The 22,684-nt window shown below is 40.3% G+C and overlaps 2 protein-coding genes across 2 annotated transcripts; one reads left to right on the top strand and one right to left on the bottom strand.

Annotated features, from left to right (window-relative positions):
* Nucleotides 1-8,649: 8,649 nt before the first annotated feature.
* Nucleotides 8,650-11,759, bottom strand: LOC108901983 (olfactomedin). The gene is made up of 5 exons (XM_018703669.2): nt 11,594-11,759; nt 11,262-11,420; nt 10,907-11,119; nt 10,545-10,677; nt 8,650-9,784 (listed from the first exon to the last, which is right to left on the bottom strand). The coding sequence occupies exons 1-5, from the start codon at nt 11,627-11,629 to the stop codon at nt 8,937-8,939; spliced, it is 1,389 nt and encodes a 462-aa protein (XP_018559185.1). The 5' UTR covers nt 11,630-11,759; the 3' UTR covers nt 8,650-8,936.
* A 4,851-nt stretch (nt 11,760-16,610) lies between these two features.
* On the top strand, nt 16,611-21,809 carry LOC108901977 (olfactomedin-4-like). Its single transcript, XM_018703665.2, is given in 8 exon segments — nt 16,611-16,794; nt 16,979-17,113; nt 17,258-17,449; nt 17,451-17,468; nt 18,864-19,017; nt 19,564-19,791; nt 20,280-20,448; nt 20,806-21,809. Coding segments are annotated over 8 exon segments (1,386 nt in total). The 5' UTR covers nt 16,611-16,740; the 3' UTR covers nt 21,242-21,809.
* Nucleotides 21,810-22,684: the final 875 nt, after the last annotated feature.

The raw sequence follows: 22,684 nt of genomic DNA, 5'->3' as shown, positions 1-22,684 counted from the left end.
TATATCCGCGCAGGTTTACTGCTTAATCAAACCACCATGAGTGGAAATGTATGGTAAAGGTTAAAAACATGGAGGAAGGTGGAAGGTGCAGTGTAGGTGAGGAGGTGATATGAAGAAGACAGCGGACGGGTTGAGGTGAAGGGAGGCAGGAGGAGGAAAAGGAAGGAGGTTGGGAGGAGTCAAAGTGGTCAAGGGAGGAGGTGGAGGTAAAATTGTGTGTAATTACTCTCTTACTCTCTTAAATTAGAGGGGAGGACGATGCTGCCAACCTCCTGCTGGGGCCTGATGTCTGCACTAGCTTTCTTCCTCCACTCCTCTCCCTTTTATTTCTCCTCTCCCTGGAGTATAACAGAAATTATTCCTGTAAGCCGTGATGCTATAGAAATTTTGACAATTATTTTAATTTGTATTCTGCCATGGGGGCTTTCAGGTTACACAAGAGTCATTATCTCAATCTGGCTATGAGCTACAATGATGCCAGGATTTGATATCTGCACTGCAAAGAAAACAAAGTCCTATTACAAACACGATGAGAGATGAATGTGATTAATGTGGTTTTAATGTGTTTTATTAACCTAATCAGTGGGAGAGAGTGTTCTTGGTGAAGGAGCAGCAAGGATTAAAATCTCCTCTTAGGGCTTGGAGGTTCAATAAACAAATTATGTTCTGACACAATATCACAAATAGTTTTTTTTTTTTTACTATAAAGATGATTAAAGTATTTAAAGCATGATAAGTAATTAACCATCACACAAAATGCAATAATAAGACTTGCCAAAGTCTAGCATGGCAAGGCCTGAAGCCCCACAGCCGTATCCTCTGCATTATTGGGCATACTGGTGGCACTAGGTCTGCCTGTGTACAAGAATAGTATGTACAGTGGCTAACATCACCAACATGGGATCCCCCAGAATGTACAGGTTTTTAGCTCTGAACAATCCCAGCAATGAGAGGACTTTGTGAGCCCTATATCATTCACCATCCACACTGCTTAAAGTTACTCACAGTGATTTTCTACCACACTGCAAACACTGTTTTAATATGTTATACTGTGGTGTTAATTTCATTATGTTACAAAAAACTATGACTAAATATATTTGTCCACAACCTTTTTTCCACGACTAAGACTTGGCTGGACAGGGCCTAGGTATGCAATTCAATAGTAGAGCTGGGGAGAAACCACAAAACCTGAGGAGACACCTCAAGCTGTATAACACAGAAACTGTTAAATAACATTACTCTGGCAGTGGTGTAACATTACCTACTAGCATCTCCTAATGGGACATTGGTACATTGCTCGCAGATTGGGATTTAATCTCACTGAAAGTCATCAGCCCAATCAGCTACACTGGCTAACCTTTATGTTTGTGTATTAGACATGCTATCCACGCTAAAGCACACACGAATTTAATCATCATATACATTTCAGGTCTTGATTATTTTAAAAGGGTCCATGCTAAATCTCATCCACTGGTTATTAAAATGCACAGTAGACTGTAGAAGACTTTAGAAGTGTGAGGTTTGAATGTGACCAGGAAAGGTTGTTGTAAGGTCTGTGATAGACTGGTGACCTGTCCAGGGTTCACCCTGCCTATCACCCAATGTCAGCTGGGATAGGCTCCAGCCTGCTGCGACCCTTAAGGATAAGGGGTGTAGATACTGGATGGATTGATGCAGAGTGTTGGGCAGATTATGGTAGTTTATATTAACACACTGTATAACACTGTCTCATAAAACACTGACTAGCAGTTTGCAGGTGAGTGGTGATGAGGGGAGGGATGTGGAGACTGGCAGGCAGAAGCAGGTGAATGGAGAGGCATAGGGAGGCTGCAGAGACTATAGGTGAGGAGTGCGTGAGTGGCGTGGCGTGGATAATGGCAGCTAGCTCACAGCAGAGGCAGGCAACAGCACCAGAACAGGTGAGCAGTGAAGCACAAAGGAAACAGGAGCAAACGACTGGAGGGCACTCAGTTCAGTAACTGAAAGCTGAGCAGCCTAGAGTGTGATGGGTACCATACTCCTTTTTGCTCTGTTTTGGTCTCCACCAACTTGTGAAATATATATATAACTCTTTAGCTACTAAAAGCTCTATTTTAGATTCTAGTTTTTGACGTGACTGAATATTTCAGCAGAGGGACTACATAGCAGCAATGGCAGGCCATCAGTGTAAACTCTGTGAAGGGGAAACTCATTTTCATTATCCTCATTTAGTACAGCATGTGCTGCTCTGTTTTCACTCCTGTGCTTCTGCCAGACTGGAAATTTTAGCTACACAAACATTTCTTGAGCACAGATCCTTTCTGGAGGCAGAGGAAATATCTTCTTGGTTAATTAACAGAGGCAAAGGATTTCAGATTATATTTGGCGAACAACAATTTGACTGAGGTCCAGTGTGAAACGAGAGAAGGAGATTTGTGTGTATTTGAAACTCAACAGTCCTTCATTTTCAATCAAGTGAGTAGAGGTCCATGAGCACTGACATTCAGATGATATATTTTATTACTATACTATACTATACTATAATATCTTTAACCAATAGCAGCAGATGCATTGCATTTAATGCAAATGATGCACAGATTTCTATGAAACAGTAATTATGCACTCACAGTTAGCTGACACAGTTTTCACACAGGTATTACCACAGCTTAATGCACATAGCAGACCCTACCATGGCCATGACTTATTTGTGTTTAAGTACATAAAAATAGTACATTTCATATAAATGAGATTTTTACAGCATTTCCAAGGACATCCTTTAGTGTCCTTGTGTACACACACACACACACACACACACACACACACTATAAGCATCTGGCATTCACACATTAATCCAGTGTAGCGCTTCTATAATCTTATTAACCCCCATGCTGCTCTGTACCTATCTATCCTCCAGCTGTATATTTCATAATAAAACATGGCAGCAGTTTACCACACACTGTGTAATTAAAGTTTAGTATCAGGACTCAGATTCAGCTGATGACTATGTAACAGGAAATTTTATGTTTATTATCACCATCAGATAGCATCAGGAATCCAGACAGTATGTGCAGATTACAGAACCCAAGCAGAGCCAAGGTACTAATGCCGATGGAGGAGGAGGGATGATGGAGGGATGTTCTTGAGTGGATTAATGCTCCTGAGACATCATGTATGTATTGTAATGTACATGTTGGTGTCCAGTCAGTTAACCCACTGACTGTGGTAAGACCGGAGAGCTCTGCAGTGTGTTTAGTCTGTGGACAGAATATTTCTCCAACAGCTACTAGATGGGAGGTACCTTTCCCTTGCACTGGACTGCAAATACTGTAAAACATCAGTTGAAGAGCATGTTCAGTTATAACTGATGTCTTATGTTTTTAAAGAATAAGTGCTAGCAGTGATGGCATGGACATTCTTGAGTCAGTGGATGTTGACTGTTACATTTCTGACCTTTGAGACATTTATTTTGACAAAAGCACAATTCTAAATGAATGACTGTAGAAGTTGAAATGTTCATTATTACACTCATTATTAACCATGCTAGTGGCATAGCAACAACTACTGATTAACTATTTTATACATATTGTATATTCGTGGTCCCCAGAGGACGAATCCTACTAACTTTGGTGATACTTTTTGGTAGATGTACTATTTGACAGATGTCCCATGGTGGCCAGAGGATGAATCACCAAAATCAATTTGCAATCATTTGTGAGACATGACATTGTTTCCATTTCCAATCTGCATGTACCAAGTGGTTTTGTGAAAATACTGGCTGGTATATCTTGGTATTTGTTGCTTTGAATCAAAAGAGCTCTATTCTATCTTCAAATTTTGAAAAGGTTTTTAAAGCTGAAAAACTACCCTGCTAGATTCTGCTCTTGTTCACTAACCCAGTCTGCCAGTGATGCTTTATTCTAAAAGAAATAAGCATTTTTTTTTTACCCATACCATGTATGCAAAATTACAAACCAATGAACATACTTACATTATAATTCTTTGATCATTTCTACAGTTTATTCTGCTTCAATCAGTGTACGTACAGGGCATGCTCCTCTGGATTTAAGCTGATAAACCAGGCTTATTTTTTATAAAAAACCCATGCTGGTGCAGCTTTAAGGAGGACAGGCAGACAGCTCAGTGCAGGGTCAGCTGATGTCAGTCATTACTGGTAATCATCTGTACTTGATACCAGCAGTGAGTGATAATGGCTGTGTGTATCAGATCTACTCTTTAATGTGACCATTATATATTTATGGGTAATGATGGTGTGATGATGTGCAAAGGTGAAGCTGTCAGCCTGTCATCATAGTATTATCCTGCCTTGGAGACAAAACAGGATGGACTTCCTGGCAATAACTATGAGGATGTACTGTGAGTGGCCACTAAAGCCTCAGCCACAGCATTCAGCGATAATGTGCTAAAGACTGATAACAACTTTTAACTTTTTAAATCCCCTGGTTTGGTCTTTAGTCTCAGTTCCTCCACAGATCAGTCTCTCCTGCAAATTTTCTGGTCCTGAATCCACTGGGCTACTGAGACCTTTCTGTGTAGAACCGGCACATAATTAGTCCAAATCTCTATGTGGAGGGAGAAACTATAAAGAGGCATATTGAAGTGGAGTTGAGAACCAGTTTGAACAATTCCACTGGGGTTAGAGTAGTGTTTGTTTTGTAGTCTGTCTTGTTCACTTCTGTCTGGCCTTGAATCTAATTCTACAGCTCAGAGTCAACAGCCATGGTAGCTGCTCTGTGAGGCTGTATTTAGGCACAGTGGTATTTTAAGCAACACTAAAATACTGATGTTTATCAGGTGTAAATGTTACCATGGTGATATCTTAGTTTAGTATGGTAGCATCCTGACATTTGATAATCAGCACTGAACATAAAGTACAGCTGAGAGTGATGAGAATGTTGTAGAACAAACCATTAGACAAACTTGGTGATGATGGCACTAGATACAATGTTTTTACAATTCATCCTGAGGAGACCATACATTTTAAATATCATCATCAACCTCATGGTGGTATAAGGATACACTGAGGGTTCACCAAAGTCATCCTTGACAAACCATCTGTACAAAATGAATGGACTGACCAATACCCCACTGCCATTCATTTCCAAGTGATGAAAATTGAACCTGTGAAGAGGGAAGAAGAGGAATGAGTTGAGTTAGGAAGCAGTTAAAATTATTCCATTGTAGTTGGTGTAATATTTGTTATGTAGTCTTGCTTATTCCTATCTTGCCTTGAAACAAGTTCTGCTCCAGTAGTGTCACAGTTAAGATGGGTACAAGTACAAAACCTTCAAAAAATCCAATCCATATTGGGTTCTTTCAGTGAACTGTTTTGGGCAGAAAATGGAGGTGGCCTTGCTATGTCACTCCCTTGTTCATTCATTTACTCCCACATGCTGAGTAGTTCATTCAATAGTGAGCAGTAGTTTGACATTTTGGACATTTATCATCATTTTTGCCTCAGTGCTGACAGCTTTAGAGTCGCATGACTTGATCTAAGACTGTTCATTCCTTGGTGAAATGTTTGAGGGCAGCATATAGTGCATATATTTACACACTCATGCGCTTAGATAAAATAGTGGATGGGGTGCGCTGGCCCTCCTCCAGTCCAGAAGGACGCGGTGATGCACCTGAAGCTGTTTGATAGAAACAGCATGAAACACCTAGAAGAACAACTGACACACTTAAGCAGATTAATTAAAACAGTAACAGTTTAGCATTAGATAACTAACAGCAGACATAATCTAACACAAACTCGCAGATTGTATTTACGAGAAAGACAAAAGTTTTTTTCATCTCAGGTCGTTCTCTCACTCATTGGTTGAATCTGATCAGAGATCAGATAATAGTTAGTGTTTGAAACACTTGTATTTGATGTTATGTGTAAAAATTATTGGAGCTATTTCTGTCTTGCTTTAATGAAAGAACAATGGTTAATTTCATTATAACTTTAGCTGCTGCTATCACAAGGACAGAGGAGACAGACTGTGGATTTATTAAGAAACCTTTGGAACAGTGTTACACTGTGGGTGGAGTAAAGATTATGAAGGTGTCCTGGAGAGATGAACGCATTTATTCCTTTCAGCATATGGCTAGGATACGTCTCCATCATGAATACCTCTACAATTGAGATTGCTGACACATGAAGTGAAATGGGGCCGTGTGGCCCACTGTTTTAAAATGAGCTCAGATATTAGATGTACTGTTGCATATCTATAGCCATACTTTGTACTAATTTCCTTCCTTGTTTCTGTGTGGCACTTTTACAGTAACTGGTCTGTTCATTTCCACAGGGGGGGACTGAGTAGTAATGATGAAAGAGAGGAAAGAGAAGATAAAATTATGACTGAAGGTTTAACCAAATGTTACAGTATCCCAGTATATCATTACAGAACATGTAGATCCTCCCGAGCCTGTTTTCCTTGTACAGAAACATGAAATCAGGCTGACCACGTATGTGGTAAAGAGTAGGCCATTAAGTTTTGCCCTGAGCCAGCCGGCTGCTGTTTGGCTTCTGTAAATCTGCAGGGCAGCAGGTCTATCATTATGTGAGCAGGGCTTTGGGTGTGTCTGAGAGGCAGCCAGCCAGAAGCTGGAAACCAGGCCACAGCAGCAGAAACATCTGTCCTCCTGACTTCAGTGTGAGAACACACTGCCCCCTACTGCGTACAACTGGTACTACTACAAACTGCTTCTATACGTGCGCTGTGAACTGTAGTACTGTATGTTCAATATGGAAACTACCTCACAGTTTCAATACCTCCCATACTGAAAGTGTGTGAAAGATGTGATAGATGGCAACATCAACAGCAGTTGAGTATTTTGAGTAAATTTACAGGAATGATACTGATGAATAGGATGTGTTTTACCAAGCTTAATTGGCAAAAAACGTGAACTAAATTGGCTCAATCAAAGCAACACTCACTGACATGATGCATGATAGATAGATAGATAGATAGATAGATAGATAGATAGATAGATAGATAGATAGATAGATAGATAGATAGATAGATAGATCTGCTGCTACTTCTTTTTGCCTTGTGATGATCTATGAGTTCAGTGTAGCTTGTGAGCCTTGTACAAATGAAAAAAAAATCACTCCGTTATCTAAAATGTTCCCTCAGTCATCATCAGAAGTCTTCTGAAATTTAAAAACACAATGATGGTAGGTTGTTTGTGTACAGAAGATGTTATGCTTTCATATAAGCAAGTTGAGGCTGTGAGAGTGTCCATCAGTTCTTGTGCCAACCCTTGCTTGCTTGGACTGGATCAGCCTCCCACTGAGCTGATCTGCAGGCGGTAATATGTTCATTGGCAGGTTGTACATGATGAACTGCTGAGCTCATAATACACAGTGTTTTGTTTGTTAGGAATGAGAACAGCTATCCTCAAGAAACAGGTTCGACACCAACACCAGGACCTCAGTTTAGGATTGTTTGATGAAACAGTTCTGAACATAAAAACTAGAGAAGTGTCAGGTTTTAGCTGCTTCAGCAATCTGAAAGTTATATCTGATGAATGAACAGATGACTGAATAATTAGAGTTTTGTGTCTGGCCATATACATGATGCACCCCGTCATGGAATTATTCAAACAGATTACTCCAGCATGTAAACCCTGCAGCATCTAATGGCACAACACATTAAGATCATTCAAATATCCATACGGTGTCCCAGGAGATATCCAGCCATAGAGAATAAACTAATATGAGCACAGAGACACACACAAGCACAAGCATAAGCTACAAATTAAAACAAGCATCCAAAACCAAACAAAATCTACATGAGAACTCTTACTTTTAGACATTGATCATCTTTCTTAATAGACACTAAGTTCTTAAATTTGACTGCTGCCAGAATTCTCCTCTCCATGTTTGTATGCATTTGGCCCAGACTTGGTATTTGAACGCCTCCATCTTTTTTTTGGAAATAATCTCCCTCAAATCCTCAAGCTTGAATATTTTAGTTCAGATGCCCATTGTCATCTAACGAAAAAATCTGATGAAAATATTCAAACAGCACTTGAGAGCTGGTTTCAGTGCAAGCTCACGATCCTATTGTCAACTCTTTACCCGTGCAGCATCAGTAAGAGTTGTTATCGGAAGAGAAAGAGAACCTTTTCTAACTAATTAATACAAAGCAACAACAAAATTATACAGTGTTAAGATGATATCATCTTCTTTCATTTTCTCATCAGGCCACAAATTGTCTTTGAATCATAATATTTTTGCTCCTCCTGTTTTGGAATTTTTTTATTTAATGAATTGATTTGCTGTTAGTTGCCCTTGCGTAGTGTGAGGTAAGGATGCTGTATTACTGTTCAAGTGTTACCAAATAAGGCTCTGTATGCATGGACCCTTAATTAGAGAAGTTAAACACCATCTTGTGAAATCTGCAGGCAGGGCTAATAGTCATTATAAACTATACAATTTATGTTTCGATTGTGGATGGTAGTAATGATGGATAAGTGACATTATATTTTAGTTCATAGTAGTTGCTGTTAAACTATTCATTGCTATGGGCTATTTTCATCACTTCACTTAATTATAATAGACAATATTTTTTGTTTTATATTATCTTTGAATTTATTTCACAACCACATTCCCAAGCATCCTCGCAAACCTGTAGTATGGTGAGAATAAAGAGGCAGCCCGGGTGAAAATGACCATTTTTATTGAAATCTTTATTATATCATTTGCTTTTTGTTGATTTCTCTTCATTATACCATACAGTGTTACTACATTAGAGGACATTTGTTACATGTATGAAATGTCTTTAGTGCTTGCATAGCCAGTTGCTGTCATTTGCTAACCAATGATACTGTTGCTTAGAATAGCCTATAAGGTGGGCTGTTTCCAGATTTGCTCTTTTCTTATTGTAACTGATATATGAACTCAGCAAACATGGAAATTGCAATAAATAGCCAGTTATAGTGGGCTCAGATCAGAAGTGGGCCTGGTAGGCCAGTAGATATGCGTCATTGTACATGTAGATCTCTTTGTTGGTGGGGTTGTAGCTCAGACTGGCCACTCCTTTAGCTACCTTCTCCAGAGGCAGTATTAGAGAGTTGTCCTCTTTGCCTGTTGCTGTGTCGAAGGCGTAGAAAACCTCCTCGTGGTATTCATCCACATAACGACTGGCATACAGCACACCACACACCATGAAAGCATTGCTCACTGCCTTCTTGAACAGCCTCGTCTCCCACGTCTGTGTGACATTGAGTGTATTAGCTTCACTGTCCCAAACTAACCTGCTCACCACTAGATTACCATGGTTACCGACAGTGGCATAGATGGCCCATAGTCCTGTTTCATCTGCCTCCACGTCCACATCACTATTGGCACGGCAGTCATAGTAACAGTATGGGAACTTGTTGTTGAAACCCACTCCGGTGCCAGGAAGTGTTACCCGTTTGACACTGTTGGTGTTGAGGTCAAAGCGGCAAATATCTGCAGAGCGGTAACAGTGATAGTACAGTGCCTCACCGTACAAGACGGCACTGGGACCCTCGATTGCGTCTGCGTGGGTGTATGATGACGCAAAGGTATAGTCCCTGTGGTTGGTAGAGGCCATGAAGTCTTCGTAGGTTTGGTATACGCGCAGAGTGTTTCCCCGGACGTGGTCACTGAGCAGAGGCTGAACCCAGAAGCTGCTCCTCTGCCCTTCGCTGTCCATCTGGGCTTGTCTGCCCCATGAACCAGAGATGTAGCTTTTACCATATGGACTGATCTTAGTCGTGGTAGGATCACTGATGTTTTTGATGAGACCCTTGAGGCAGTGCCTGTCCTGACCTGGAAACAGACGGAGATGAGAAGGGTCTGAAGATCAGTCCAGTACTATCTACAGTATCACGCCTGCTCCACCAAAGCACCACAACATGTCATTATTTTCGTTACTTTATCAACCTTCTGCGCTGCCTCTGCTGGCTCAGTGGGATGGTAAGCTGGCAGGTGAGTGGGCAGATTTATTGTCAATGAAGAGTAAGCTAGCTGCTTTTCACAAAGTCGACAAACAGCTTAATCTTTATTTGTGACTTCGACACTTCCACATGCTGCTTCTCAGATGTTTTGATGTTGTGATCAAGACGGCTCTACTTGCTAATGTTCTCCATTTTTGTCACAAAACAACACTGCAGTATCATTAGCTTAGTTTACAGATCAATAGGTCAAACTGATAGAGTGCCCTCTACTGGATCACAATACAAACTACTTTAAATGGTCTGATGAGCTTTTTTTTTTTTTTTTTTTGAGACTGCAGCCTACATTTCAAACAGGTCATTACAGCTTGAATATGAAGTTTTGACTGTATGTTAAAACAACTTTTCAAATTTCGACTGAGAAGTGCACAGTCATAGCAAGAGACTGATTTGAGAACCACTGGTGTAAGAGGTGGCAGGTACACATGCATCCGTTCAGGTAAACAAATGTTTTCAGTCAAATGTTGTGTATGGAAGGAACTGACTTTGAATTGAATATGAATTTGGTCAATTCCTACATGTAAGATTTTAGTACACTGCAATACACACACACACACACACACACACACACTTACCTCTGAAGTCTTTGGGGATTGACTTGCAGGACTCAGCACTGTTCTTCAGGTAGCGCAGTTTCTCTCTGACAGTCTTCATGTTGATTGTGTCTGATGTTGTCATCCTGTCTACATCTTTACGCAGTTTACCCACCTAACACCAACACATACACACACAACATTATATACAGGCAGATAACATACATACACATGTAGTCAGTTACATTTCTTCATATTATCATATTTATTCTCTTAATGTCTCAGTCAGGTCTTACTTTTCTGTTTGAGGCTGATTAAATGGCATCACAACCTCACACGTAGCACTCTTATTTATATTGTTTTTCTTTGCTGTGTTATATTACTATTTGCTGTTTTGTCCGTACCTCTTTGGAGAGTTTCTGTGTTTGGGGGTTGTTATACTGGCTGTGAATGGCACCGACATCTGTCTCCAGCTGGCTGAGCTCCTGTCCTAACCGACGCAAAGACAAGGATGTGTACAGACCCTGGTAGTGCAGATACTGGTAAGGCTCTAGCCGAGCTGTCACATTATTAACCAGAGCCTGGATCTGAGGGAGACGCTGATTTGACAAATTCACCTGCAGTGAAACACAGACAGAAACTTTCTTTACAACTGAAGAGGAGGAAAATGTTCTGTCAGAGGTGGAATATGACTGGTACCCAGTCTGAGTTAAAGACCACACTCAGCACTCAGTGATTCTGGTAGACCTTAGTTCTTACCTGTTCTTGCAGGTTGTTCAAAGATCCTTCACAGGACTGAACCTGCTGCAGCACAGCCTCGTACTTCACAGCTGGGAATGACCACTTGCTTAAGTTTACCTCGCACACACACGAGCCATTGTTCCTCTGACCAATCACATGCTCAGCCTGGCCATCATCCTGCAGTCACACATGTAGAATAATATAGAATAACAGTGATGTCATATACAGGAGATTTACAGTTGCTAAAGGATAATAACTGAACTGCAGCAACAAAAAGAACCAGAAAAACAAATGAAAATGTTTTAGTCTAATGTCATAAATAGTTTGTACAAGTACAAAGTGTAACTCACTGTAAATGAGAGCAGCAGTAGGAGCAACAGCAGCATGTTTAGAGCTGGAGAGATGAATAGTGGACTGACAATGACACCAGCCCTCCTCCTTTTTCCCTAATACACTCAATCACAACACGCCTTCTGCTGACACAGCCTTAAAACCAATTGCATGGATGTGAAACTCTAAAAATGTGAAACTGTGGAGTTTCACAACCCCTGTGGTCAACGCAGGAGCTTCCCATTTCCCCTGTTCTTTATGCAATAATTATGTTTTCCCCTTTGACATATCCTCTACTGGGTTGTTTCCTGTTTAAAAATGCCTTGCAAGACTGGATGTGGGCAAGTAGATGTCAAGGACATTCATAAAACAGTATATTACAATAATGTATTTTACAATGTAAGCAGCATACTGAAAAACACAGAAATACGGCACAGTCTGTGCACACCTGGATGTGTGAGTCAGCAACCAGCAGTGTGTGAGCGTGCAGGAGTTTTTGCATTTTTTTCACTTTGATTCATAATTTTAGTAGATGTAATTAATGGCTGGAAAGCGCGATAAAGCTCTTTCTATTAGCTGTCACCAAGGCAACAACTGCTCTTCCTGAGGTCCACAGGTAAATTAATATTCACAAAAATGTCATGTTATTATGTAAATTAAAAAGTGAAAATAATATATGAAGTAATTAAGTGCATTTATTGTAATACTCTACATGTACTTGAACATGTATCTACTACAGCTCAGAGTGAAATATTGTCTTAAGCTCATATTTGAGGAAACTGGACCCAAAATGCCAACAGACACAGAACATTTCAAAAGTTTACTTACAATAGAGTGAATGTGCAAAAGGATTCAAGTAGGTGAGCTCTGTGAAGAAATATTACTGAAGGCCAGGCAAAGTCTGAATTTTGGCTGAGTTTCTTATCTGGCAGAGGAGGACTTGATGTCTGAGTAGAAGTGGTCAGGAAACTGGATGTGTGCTGTAAGGGTACAGGTAGGTTCTTCTCCAGAGGTGAGGGTGGGTCCCTGATGCAGACAAAGAACAGGAGGCTGGATGTGGCTGAGCAGAAACAGGATGGTCTTGTACATCTATAGCACAGGAGAGATAGGGTCAGGCCAAATCCACAGGTTCAGCAAAGTCAACAATAACTAGAATCCAGAAATAAGGCAAAGAGTTGGGTGTATCATTTACCACACAGAGGTTCACACTACACTCTAACCCCCCTTACTAAAAAGCAGTGTCTATGAGCTGTTAACAGTTCCACCAAAGAGACATTTCCCTTCTAAACTTCTCAGATGGTTTAATTTAAAGAACTGTTTGAGGCCCAAAGAGAGCAAATTATAAAACCTTTCACAAAAGCAAAGATGAGAAGATGATCCAAAATGTGTTTATTCCTTTTCCTTTATAATCTCACGATGCCTCAGATTGATCTCGTGACCCTCTGGTCTATCCAAGTGGCCGACTGTATATACAGTAGTTTAAACAAGTAGTTCAACAACATAACAGAGTACAGTGCTAAAATGCTGCTTACACATTGATGGGACAGTTCAATGAGTACTTTTACTTTTGCTACTTGAAGTGCACAATTATAATACTTATGTATTAAATACATGCAGATACACATAAATTCTGTAGTTAGTAGTTCTCCTAAAAAAGACACCAGAGGAAGTGTTGTGCACATGAAACTGCTAAGTTTTCCTTGTCAAACTTATTTTGTCAAAAAAGTGGGTGCAGTGGGTGTGTCCATGATGTTGAAACACTCAACTCATACATCCACAGATGCAAAGCACAAACGTGCAAATTACATTGTCTCAACATGATATGCCTTTATTTCTAACAGACAGTAGACAGATGACATGAAACAAGGAGAAAGAGAGAGATGGGGTTGACTGTAACTTTACTTATAATCAGTAATTAACTTTATCAATCTGTGATACTTTTACTATGAGGTTTGCATAGAGTTTGGTTTTTGTAGAGCATTATTTCCAGAATGGTTGTTTAGGTCTTAATAAAAAGAAAGGACAAAAAAAAGAGCTATATTTTCACTATGCTGAGAGAGTATTCGTGTAAAGCTGAACAAGATTCCACTGCCATGTGTTACAGATGTGGCATTACTTTCGTCAGTGCCACAAAGATCTTCTAAAAATGACCCAGGTAAAATGATTGATATCCCTAGAACTGGTGATAAATAAGTGGATTGTAGTGACATTTCAAGTAGACTGTTTTCATTGTGCTCTTTGTGTGCACCACTGAACACAGACAAGAGAAAGAAAAGAAGAGAACTGTCTGAGGCCACAAAGCTTGATGTGACCATATCTGCTAATACTTTGCCTGCTAAGTTTAAGGTTCATGGGACTGTGGCCAAGATCCCAGACTACAAGAGGAAAACTGATCCCAAACTGAACAGAGAGACAGGAAAGGAACCAAGGCAAAACTTCAAAACTGATACAAGCTGATCGCCAATATCAAAATACAGCAGTGTTCAGCTGCACCATATATGGCTTTCTGAATGTAAATGAGTAGCATGGATTTTCTTTTAAAAGAGAAAAAATGAAGCTCTCAGAGAAGAAAAAAAACCAGTCCCCACCGTGAAGCATGGTAGGAGGCTCAGTTATGTTGTGGGGCTGCTCTGCTGTGTCTCACACAGGGGCCTTGAGAGCAGGCAAATCCTCTGAAATCAGAGGATTATCAGAGTTTTCTGCAGTGAAACATATTGTCCAGTGTCAGAGAGCTCTGTCTGTGTCGCAGGTCATGTCTCCTCTAACAGGTTAATGACCTGAAACATGCATCTAAAAGCAGCCAAGAATGAATGAGAAGAAAAAACTGGAGCTCTCTGAAGTGGCTGTCATGAGTGAATTTCTTTCACTCTCTGTTCCTGAATGTTGTTACCACACAGACATCACAGATATTTTATGTGCATCTCTACAAACCAGTGGCACATGTTAGTCACCACTTCCCTTCTGCATTTTGGTTTTTCTTTCTCATCAACATGTCACAACCCTGGAGCCAAAGGGACCCCTGACCCCCAGATTGTAATAGCAGTGGAGAGACCACGTTTTACATTATGTTACATGTACAGCACCGGTCAAAAGTTTGGACACACCTTCTCATTCATTGGTTTTTCTTTATTTTTGTTGTTTTCTACACTGTAGATTAATAGTGAAGATATCAAAACTGTGAAGGAACACATATGGAATTATGTAGTAAACAAAAAGTGTTAAACAAACCAGAAAATGTTTTATATTTTAGATTATTCAAAGTAGCCACCTTTTGTTTTGATGACAACTTTGCATATTTCTGGCATCCCCTCGGTCAGCTTCATGAGGTAGTCACCTGGAATAATTTTCCAACAGTCTTGAAGGAGTTCCCAGAGGTGTTGAGCACTTGTTAGCTGCTTTGCCTTAGCTCTGCAGTCCAACTCATCCCAAACCATCTCAGTCAGTTGATGTTGAGATGTGTCTTTTACTTGATTTCTGTGAGGTATTTATGTGGGCTCTAATCTGAGGTGCTGTTGATTTGCAGTTTCTGAGGCTGGTTAGTCCAATGAACTTATCCTCTGCAGCAGAGGTACTCTTGGTCTCTTTCCTGGGGCGGTCCTCATGAGAGCCAGTTTGATCACAGCGTTTGATAGTTTTCACAACTGCACTTGAGGATACATTCGAAGTTCCTGAAATTTTCCGGACTGACTGATTGTGTACCAACCCTGCCTGTGCATAACACAACCGATGGTCTCAAACACATTAAGAAGGCAAGAAATTCCACAAATTAACAAGGTACTTTGACAAGGTACAACATTCCAGGTGACTACCTCAGAACCTAAAATATAAAACAAATTCCATATGTGTTCTTTCACAGTTTTGATGTCTTCAGTATTAATCTACAATGTAGAAAATAATTTAAAAAAAATAAAGAAATTCCATTTCTATTGAATGAGAAGGTGTGTCCAGATTGGTACTGTATATTGACTAGTGGCTTTACAGATGGCTTTACAGCTTATAAAACATGCAACACTGTTATATGTAAGCTACCTTCAAATATATATATAAGGAACTCCATCTCAATCAGCTGCAACACACTCAAACACAGCATAGATATTAATGCATCCGTGTTCCTAATCCAAAAAGATAGAAAAAAGATAATTGCACTTCCCTATTTTCCATTCACTTGAATAGGGAAGTGGTTTCAGATTTTTGGACCCCTCTGTATATTTAGTAATTTAACAGCAGCTCTCTGCGTAACCACTAGTTTTGTTTATATATGTTATATTGTTTATATTTTGAAGCTGCATTAATGAAGTGTTTTGGCCAGTAAATGGAACAAAACAAGCAGTAAACACAACATTAGCATATTGTCACTTTGTAAAGGTTGTTGTGACTCACCTGTTTGCAAACTGTTGCCTAGTTACACATCCAGCAGACATGGAGCAACATTAGCATTCATTTTGCTTTTAGCTCTGTATTGGTCTCCACCAACAGAAAAATATGTGTCTGATCTGTTCACCAGCTAGATGCTAACTTTGTCTGTCTGTTGTTCAGTACTGGTTGTTACAGTTGTCTGCTGCTGCTGGAATCGAGACTGAGGGGTGATGGTGAGAGGGAACCATGAAACAACAAAATTAAAGATGCTAAAAGGCACAGTAGAGCTCAGGGCTGCAGAACCTGCATCATGATGCGATGTAGGCTTCATTTTATGTGCATATGCGAGACAATCATCTGCACCATATTGTCACCAGCCGGGTTCGTTCTGTCCAGAGGCAGTCCTGGTAGAGCAGCAAAGTTAACTGATAACTCTCTAAATCTGAATGAAAGAGGTTTGCTAAATCTAATATTTTTACATTTTATTCCAGTAAGAATCTGAATAATTCTTGTTGTGTTATTTGTGTACCTTTATTGAACCACTCTGGAGTCTTAAACATTACAGAAATATTTTTCCGTCATCAGGTAAAAAATTTTCTGTTTCTGCAATCCCAACCACAAGGAGGAAGTGCTCACATTTCGAAAGGAAAGATGACACATCACACGCACACACCAAGCACACACGCACATTCTTGCTCACATGCAGGAGTTAGTGGGATTGTTCAGTTAGAAGCTGCTGCTACAGCGAAACACAGTGAAATCCAAACTGTGATCAAGGACAGTTTCATTTAGCTCTGCTCTCTGATCCACCATGATGCTGTATGTGATTATTCCACTGTGTGCTCTGCTCACTTTCACCCAACAGGTAAGAAAACACTGGAAATATATACATATAAATATAGTGATTATTATCCTTTTTAAAGATGACTTACAGCTCTATAAATTTCATTGCAAAGTACTGAACACTGCCCATGTCAAATGTAAATATATTTACATATGTTATTTAGTTTCTCTTTTTACCAGGCCATGTTTAATATTCTTGATTTCAGGTAACTTCAGGTGGTTCGTGTGTGTGTGACTTGACTAATTCAGAGCAGCCATTCCCTCATGACAAACTCATCACAGTGGAGGACAATGCATCACAATGCAACAGTAAAATCACCCGCCAGAAGGTAACTAATCATGTTATTTTCTAAAGTAAAGAACTGATCCTCCCTCCTCAGCTGTAAAATTGTCTCAGCCTAGACTCTTGTATAAATCATGCTAATGGAGCCCTAGAGTGATGTGCAATCAAAGGGTCTACCTGTTCTCCCTGCAGACTCTGGAAGCTGGAGAGTCTGCTGCTGGGTTTGGACCGACGTCTGCCTCAGATACAGGAAGACGTATCAGTTTTGGAGAAAGAGGATGATGGAGAACTTTATGGAGTTCTCAGCCTGCAGGTGATAGAGAATGAAATGAAGGATATCAAACAGCTCATCGACAAGCTCAACAGCACCACCCTCGGATACCAGCACCTCACCTACTGAAACCACTCAACAGGTAGATTCACACACATGCTGCTCAGCACTGATATTACTCTCAAAGCAGCATCTGTGTGAAATGAACATCTGATCATTTGTATCTTTAAGGAGCACTTAGTCTTTTACTGTGACTGTCCCACAGAATGAATGTAAATCTGTAGTCATGACTCAAAGATTTCTCACTTTTAAAGTCTGTGCCTATTACAGTTTCACTATCAGACTACAGACTTATGGAGTAGAAGACACTTTCTGCTGTCAGTGTTACAGTTCCTTTGTATTTTTAATTATAGCTGCCATAATGAACATTTATGTATTAGCAATCGATTTAATGACGATGTGTAATCCAATTCAGTTCAATTCAATTTTGTTCATATAGCTCCAAATCACAACAGAAGTTATCTCAAGGCACTTTTCTTATAGAGCAGGTCTAGACCGTACACTTTATAATATAATATTTACAGAGAGACCCAACAGTTCCCACCATGAGCAGCAATCAGTGACAGTGGTGAGGAAAACCTTCCTTTAAAGAGGCAGAAACCTTGATCAGAACCAGACTCAGGGTGAGCGGCCATCGACTGGTTAGGTTGGGGGGGGGAGTATTAGGTACAGGAGAACATAGCATATTCCATGTAGAGATGTAAATTGGTATCAATAATACAATAGAGGTAATAATCGCAATGACAATGAGCAGCAGTAATACTAGAGGCAGTACTAATAATTTCTAAATATAACAGCAAGTGTTGAGCAGGATTGTAGGAGCAGCAGGAGGCCTGTCATCACAGATCAGACTCTACAGCTCCGGCAGAAAAACCTGCAGAAAGTGACAGAAGAGGAGAGATAGACGAAAGAGTACAAACCTACAGGAAAAGGAAGATATTGAGTTAGTAACATGTACTTATGGGACATGTATCCATACTGATGGAGAGAAAAAAGCTCAGTGCATTGCGTCATGGGAAATCTCCCAGTATTCACTCTCACAGTTTTAAGCAGTTTCCAGCAGCAGGCAGCTCTTTTCTGAAGAAAACTTGGATAAATCCACTGTACATCACCACAGCACCTGTTCAACCTGTTTCTGAAACGGAGATTTAATATTAGGTTTGCATTCATCAGGTTGCGAAGAACATGACTCTGACTGTTTATAATAAATAACGATTTCAACTTCAACAAGTAAGTGAATAAATGGCACTGATTGTTTTTACAGCTTGTTATGCTGCCCCCAAATGGCCAAAAGAAAAAAATAAAAGGCGTAATTTATTAAGAGTTACACTGTAGCATTCCTAGCGACCTGTTAACATTTCAGCTCTATTATATTTTTTAATATTATATTTTTAAAAACTAATTTCATGTGGAGGCTGCACCATCATGGTACATGAAATGTTGACAAACATCATTGTGATGTCCTGTTGTCTTTTAGCTGGAGGACCTGAAAGCAGAGATGCAGGAGCTGGAGAAGTATGACACCATGCAGGTGGTGAAGAGTCAACAAGCCAACCAGCGTCTTAAGAGAGATCTGGACCAGTGCAAGAATGGACCTTATACCACCATCCAACCCACTCAGCCTCAACATGGTGAGTCTCAAAACCACACTCAGAGGCAATAACACATTTGACCAGTCATGTGGTGTACTGATATATTCAGGTTGTGATAACTTACTAACTTTTGTATGACATGATGGACTTTACAGAAATTGCAGATGTGAGCTTTGGACTCCTTAATTCGGATCAGGAGAAGGCCTTTGATGTGGTCGGTCAGGGGTACCTGTTCAAGGCTTAACAAACATTTCTGCAGCCAACAGAATCTGATTCAGGCTTCCTGGTTTCATTTGTGTTCATAATGAGTTGCTTGATATTTCACATCAGATACATCCAGACCTTGACCTCCTGCATAATCACACCTATGAAGTGGCATTTCAAATGATGTCACTCACAGCTGGCGAGACGTCTTCATTGAACTGATGTATGGTATAAATGAATTGGAAACTGTGGGAAGCCATCAGCACCAATCACTACATTTAGGAAATAATTAACCACTGGATGTCTCCCTCAACCAGCTGTATTTATTTAGTATCTTCACTTTGCTCTTTCTCTCTGATTCTCCTCACATTCCTCTGTCAGGTTACTGTCCACATGGTCAGTTTCTGAACATCAGTGGACCCAGGGTGTACACAGCAGGAGAATATCCTGGCTCCTACATGTACGGCGCCTGGGGTCGGGATCCCAAACCAGAAGCAGGGAAGGAGAGCTGGTATTGGCTGGTACCGATGACCTCCAGCAACAGATACTGCAACTACGTCCGTCTGTACTCCAGCCTGAGCTCTCTCATTGTTGGAGTGAGCGTCCCAGGTAAACAACTGTTAAGTTCAGGTTGTTATGTCAGTAAATGTGCCACCTTTCACTTCAGGTTAGGAGCACATAGTAAAGCCTCACTGGTTATTACTTTGAAATTCAATTAACTGGACATTTCCAGTGATTACAGAATTCAGATTTGCAGTGTGACTTGTGTTACTGATTGTTTACGGATGTAATGTGAGTGTTCATTGTGATGGAGGAACATGTCACCCAGTGCAACAGTGTGGCTCATTGATGTATTTGTAATTTTTTTTTTTTTTTTTTTTTTTTTTTTTTTTTTGACAACAATGGAGCTTTATGGCTTTTTTAGGGAGTGATACAAAGATAACACTACGTTAATAGGATCAATTTATTTTTGTTTTTTGTCTTTAAATGACATTTGTTGACTTTTCTTTTCACAGAGTAAGGCGCCCATTACCTTCTTTAATGTTAATACATCATACCAGTACTTACACAACTACTCTTTCTCCTTTTTCTTCCAGGTAATGTTCAGATCCACTCCTCTAACCCAACCACCAACACCATCCAGGGTCCAAATGTTGTTCTGTATGGAGGAGCCTTATACTACAACTGCTACAACCAAGATGCTGTTTGTCGATTCAACCTCACCGCTAAAAGTATTACCACCTTACAACTACCCAAAGGCACCAGGTTTGCAGCTCAACTTAAGTCCAATTTATTGACTACAGACAAATACTTTTTAATTGGATGTGGGTTTATTGGCAGAGGGAGCATTGGGAGGCTCTTGCCACTGGGGGGTATTGTTGCCATGGAGGGATGTGCTTGGTCTGCAACAATGTTTAGGTGGGTGGTATGTGTCAAAGTAACATCCAGATGAATGAAGGAGCCAAGGTTTCCCAGCAGAACAATGTACTGTAACCAGATGATCAATGTTATTCACTTCACCTGTCAGTGGTTTTAATGTTGGAGCTGATCAGTGTATGTGTGTGTTTGTGTATTTAACATTCACCCACCCAACAACATCACTTCTGTTGTCTGTTTTGTCAGATTTAACTCAAAGGGAAACTTCTGCCACCTTGATGAATGCTACCCATTTACTGACTTGGACCTGGCAACAGATGAGTCTGGCGTCTGGGTGGTCTACACCACCAACCAGGACTTTGGCAACCTGGTGCTATCCAAGGTGGAGATGGGTGAATCAATGATTCTCAGCCAAACCTGGCACACCTCAGTCTACAAACAGGGGGTGACCAACACCTTCATGGCCTGCGGCGTGCTCTACGCGACACGATACATCAGCAAACAGGTGGAGGAGATCTTCTATTCGTTTGACACTGTGACAAGGGAGGAGAAGTTCAACGTTGGCATCTTCATCAACAAGATGAAGCCCAACATTTATGCACTGAACTACAGTCCCGTGGACCAGATGCTACATGCTTACTGTGACTCCTATATGGTCTCCTATAAGGTTTTGTTTGGGTGAATGAATAATCCTGCCATTTTCTATAAACGCCTATTTTTGAATCATCAATCTGTAATAGTGACAAACACAAACAAATGAAGGTTAGCTCATAAAAAGGGCTTGGGGGGAGGGGTGAAATAACCTGTACTATACATGGTATACATGGTAAATTTACATGCTAAATTCACCATAATGTACATTTACATCCTACTGCTTTCATCAGTATAAAAACAGTCATGTCACACTCAGTCCACTGCTGCTGTAAGTTTATCTTATTTTTCTTCTACTGTTTTCATTCACTAAATCAGCTGCTTCTGTTTCGCTGTTTATTTCAACTGGTGCTATTGTTGATGAAGCTCAACACTTCCTGGACATGTTTCGCTTCAAGAGCCTAACAAGACAGAAGTTAGTCATGTCCTCTGATCTGCTGGTATTATTATGGAATTGTAGTGAGGACAGCTACTGAAACATGCATGTTTCAACCTTTTTTCATGCTGAAGATGCAAACAGGCTAAAATTTCCTGCTGTAACTGATGAACACCAACAGTACACAAAATAGACTTTCAGTAAAGTTGTGATGCACATTTCATTTTCTCCCACTGTCAAATATCTCTAACTATTTACTATTTTCACTGTAAGGTGTTTTATGTAGGAAGCAAAAACAGCACAAAATAATTATTGGACTGAGGGGAAAAAGATCAGTTTCCAGCCACTGGGAGTCTCTCCACCCTCCTAGATTAGATTTCACTGCCATCCATTCAGTTACAGTGTGTCTCCACAAGATGGCACAACCTTCACAAAAACAGATCTATATGTGTCGGATAGCGCTCAGTACACAGCAGAGTTATGACTCATTGTTTAGTCCAGTAAATCTCCCAGACCTGCAGCAGTTGCTGGAACTTCAGCGATGTTTGCAGCCTGTCTAGTTTTCAATCGGGTATTTTTAATGGCTTAGACAATGATGTTACCCTCAAGTAACAAAAGCAATATCTTATATAATCTGCAGTAGCACTTTAAACATCCCACACACCCAGAAACAACTGGGTACTTTGATATCAGTTTTCAGTCTTGGAAAAACATCTACAAGTTTTCAGAAAGATATTGTGTCATCCTGGAAAAATAATTGTAACTTTCTTGTCTATTCTTTTTGCTGAAAAAATAACTTTCAGCTTTCTGCAACAACTGGCAGCTGAAACTGGGGCTATGCTCAGGGACAAGATGAAATTATAATGTCAGGAGTGAGAGTGTGCTGGATATTGGAGAGGTCTGAGGTCTGTGATCCCCTGTCAGTGAGTTGCTCTGGGCAGGAACATAATCCTCTTCAGCAAGTGTGTGTGTTTTGTTGAGGCAGGGCGTCCTGGCAGCCTGATGAGCCATTATACAGGAACAATGAGGTACGTTCTTATTTCTCCTTGATGGGTTGGTACGACTGCTTCTATGTCCACACAAAACCTCTTAGAAAAA

This window comes from Lates calcarifer, linkage group LG10 (genome assembly GCF_001640805.2).
Source record: "Lates calcarifer isolate ASB-BC8 linkage group LG10, TLL_Latcal_v3, whole genome shotgun sequence".
Classification (NCBI taxonomy): domain Eukaryota; kingdom Metazoa; phylum Chordata; class Actinopteri; family Centropomidae; genus Lates; species Lates calcarifer.
The sequence above is the reverse complement of the archived record's forward strand: the minus strand, read 5'-3'. Positions and strand labels throughout refer to the sequence as shown.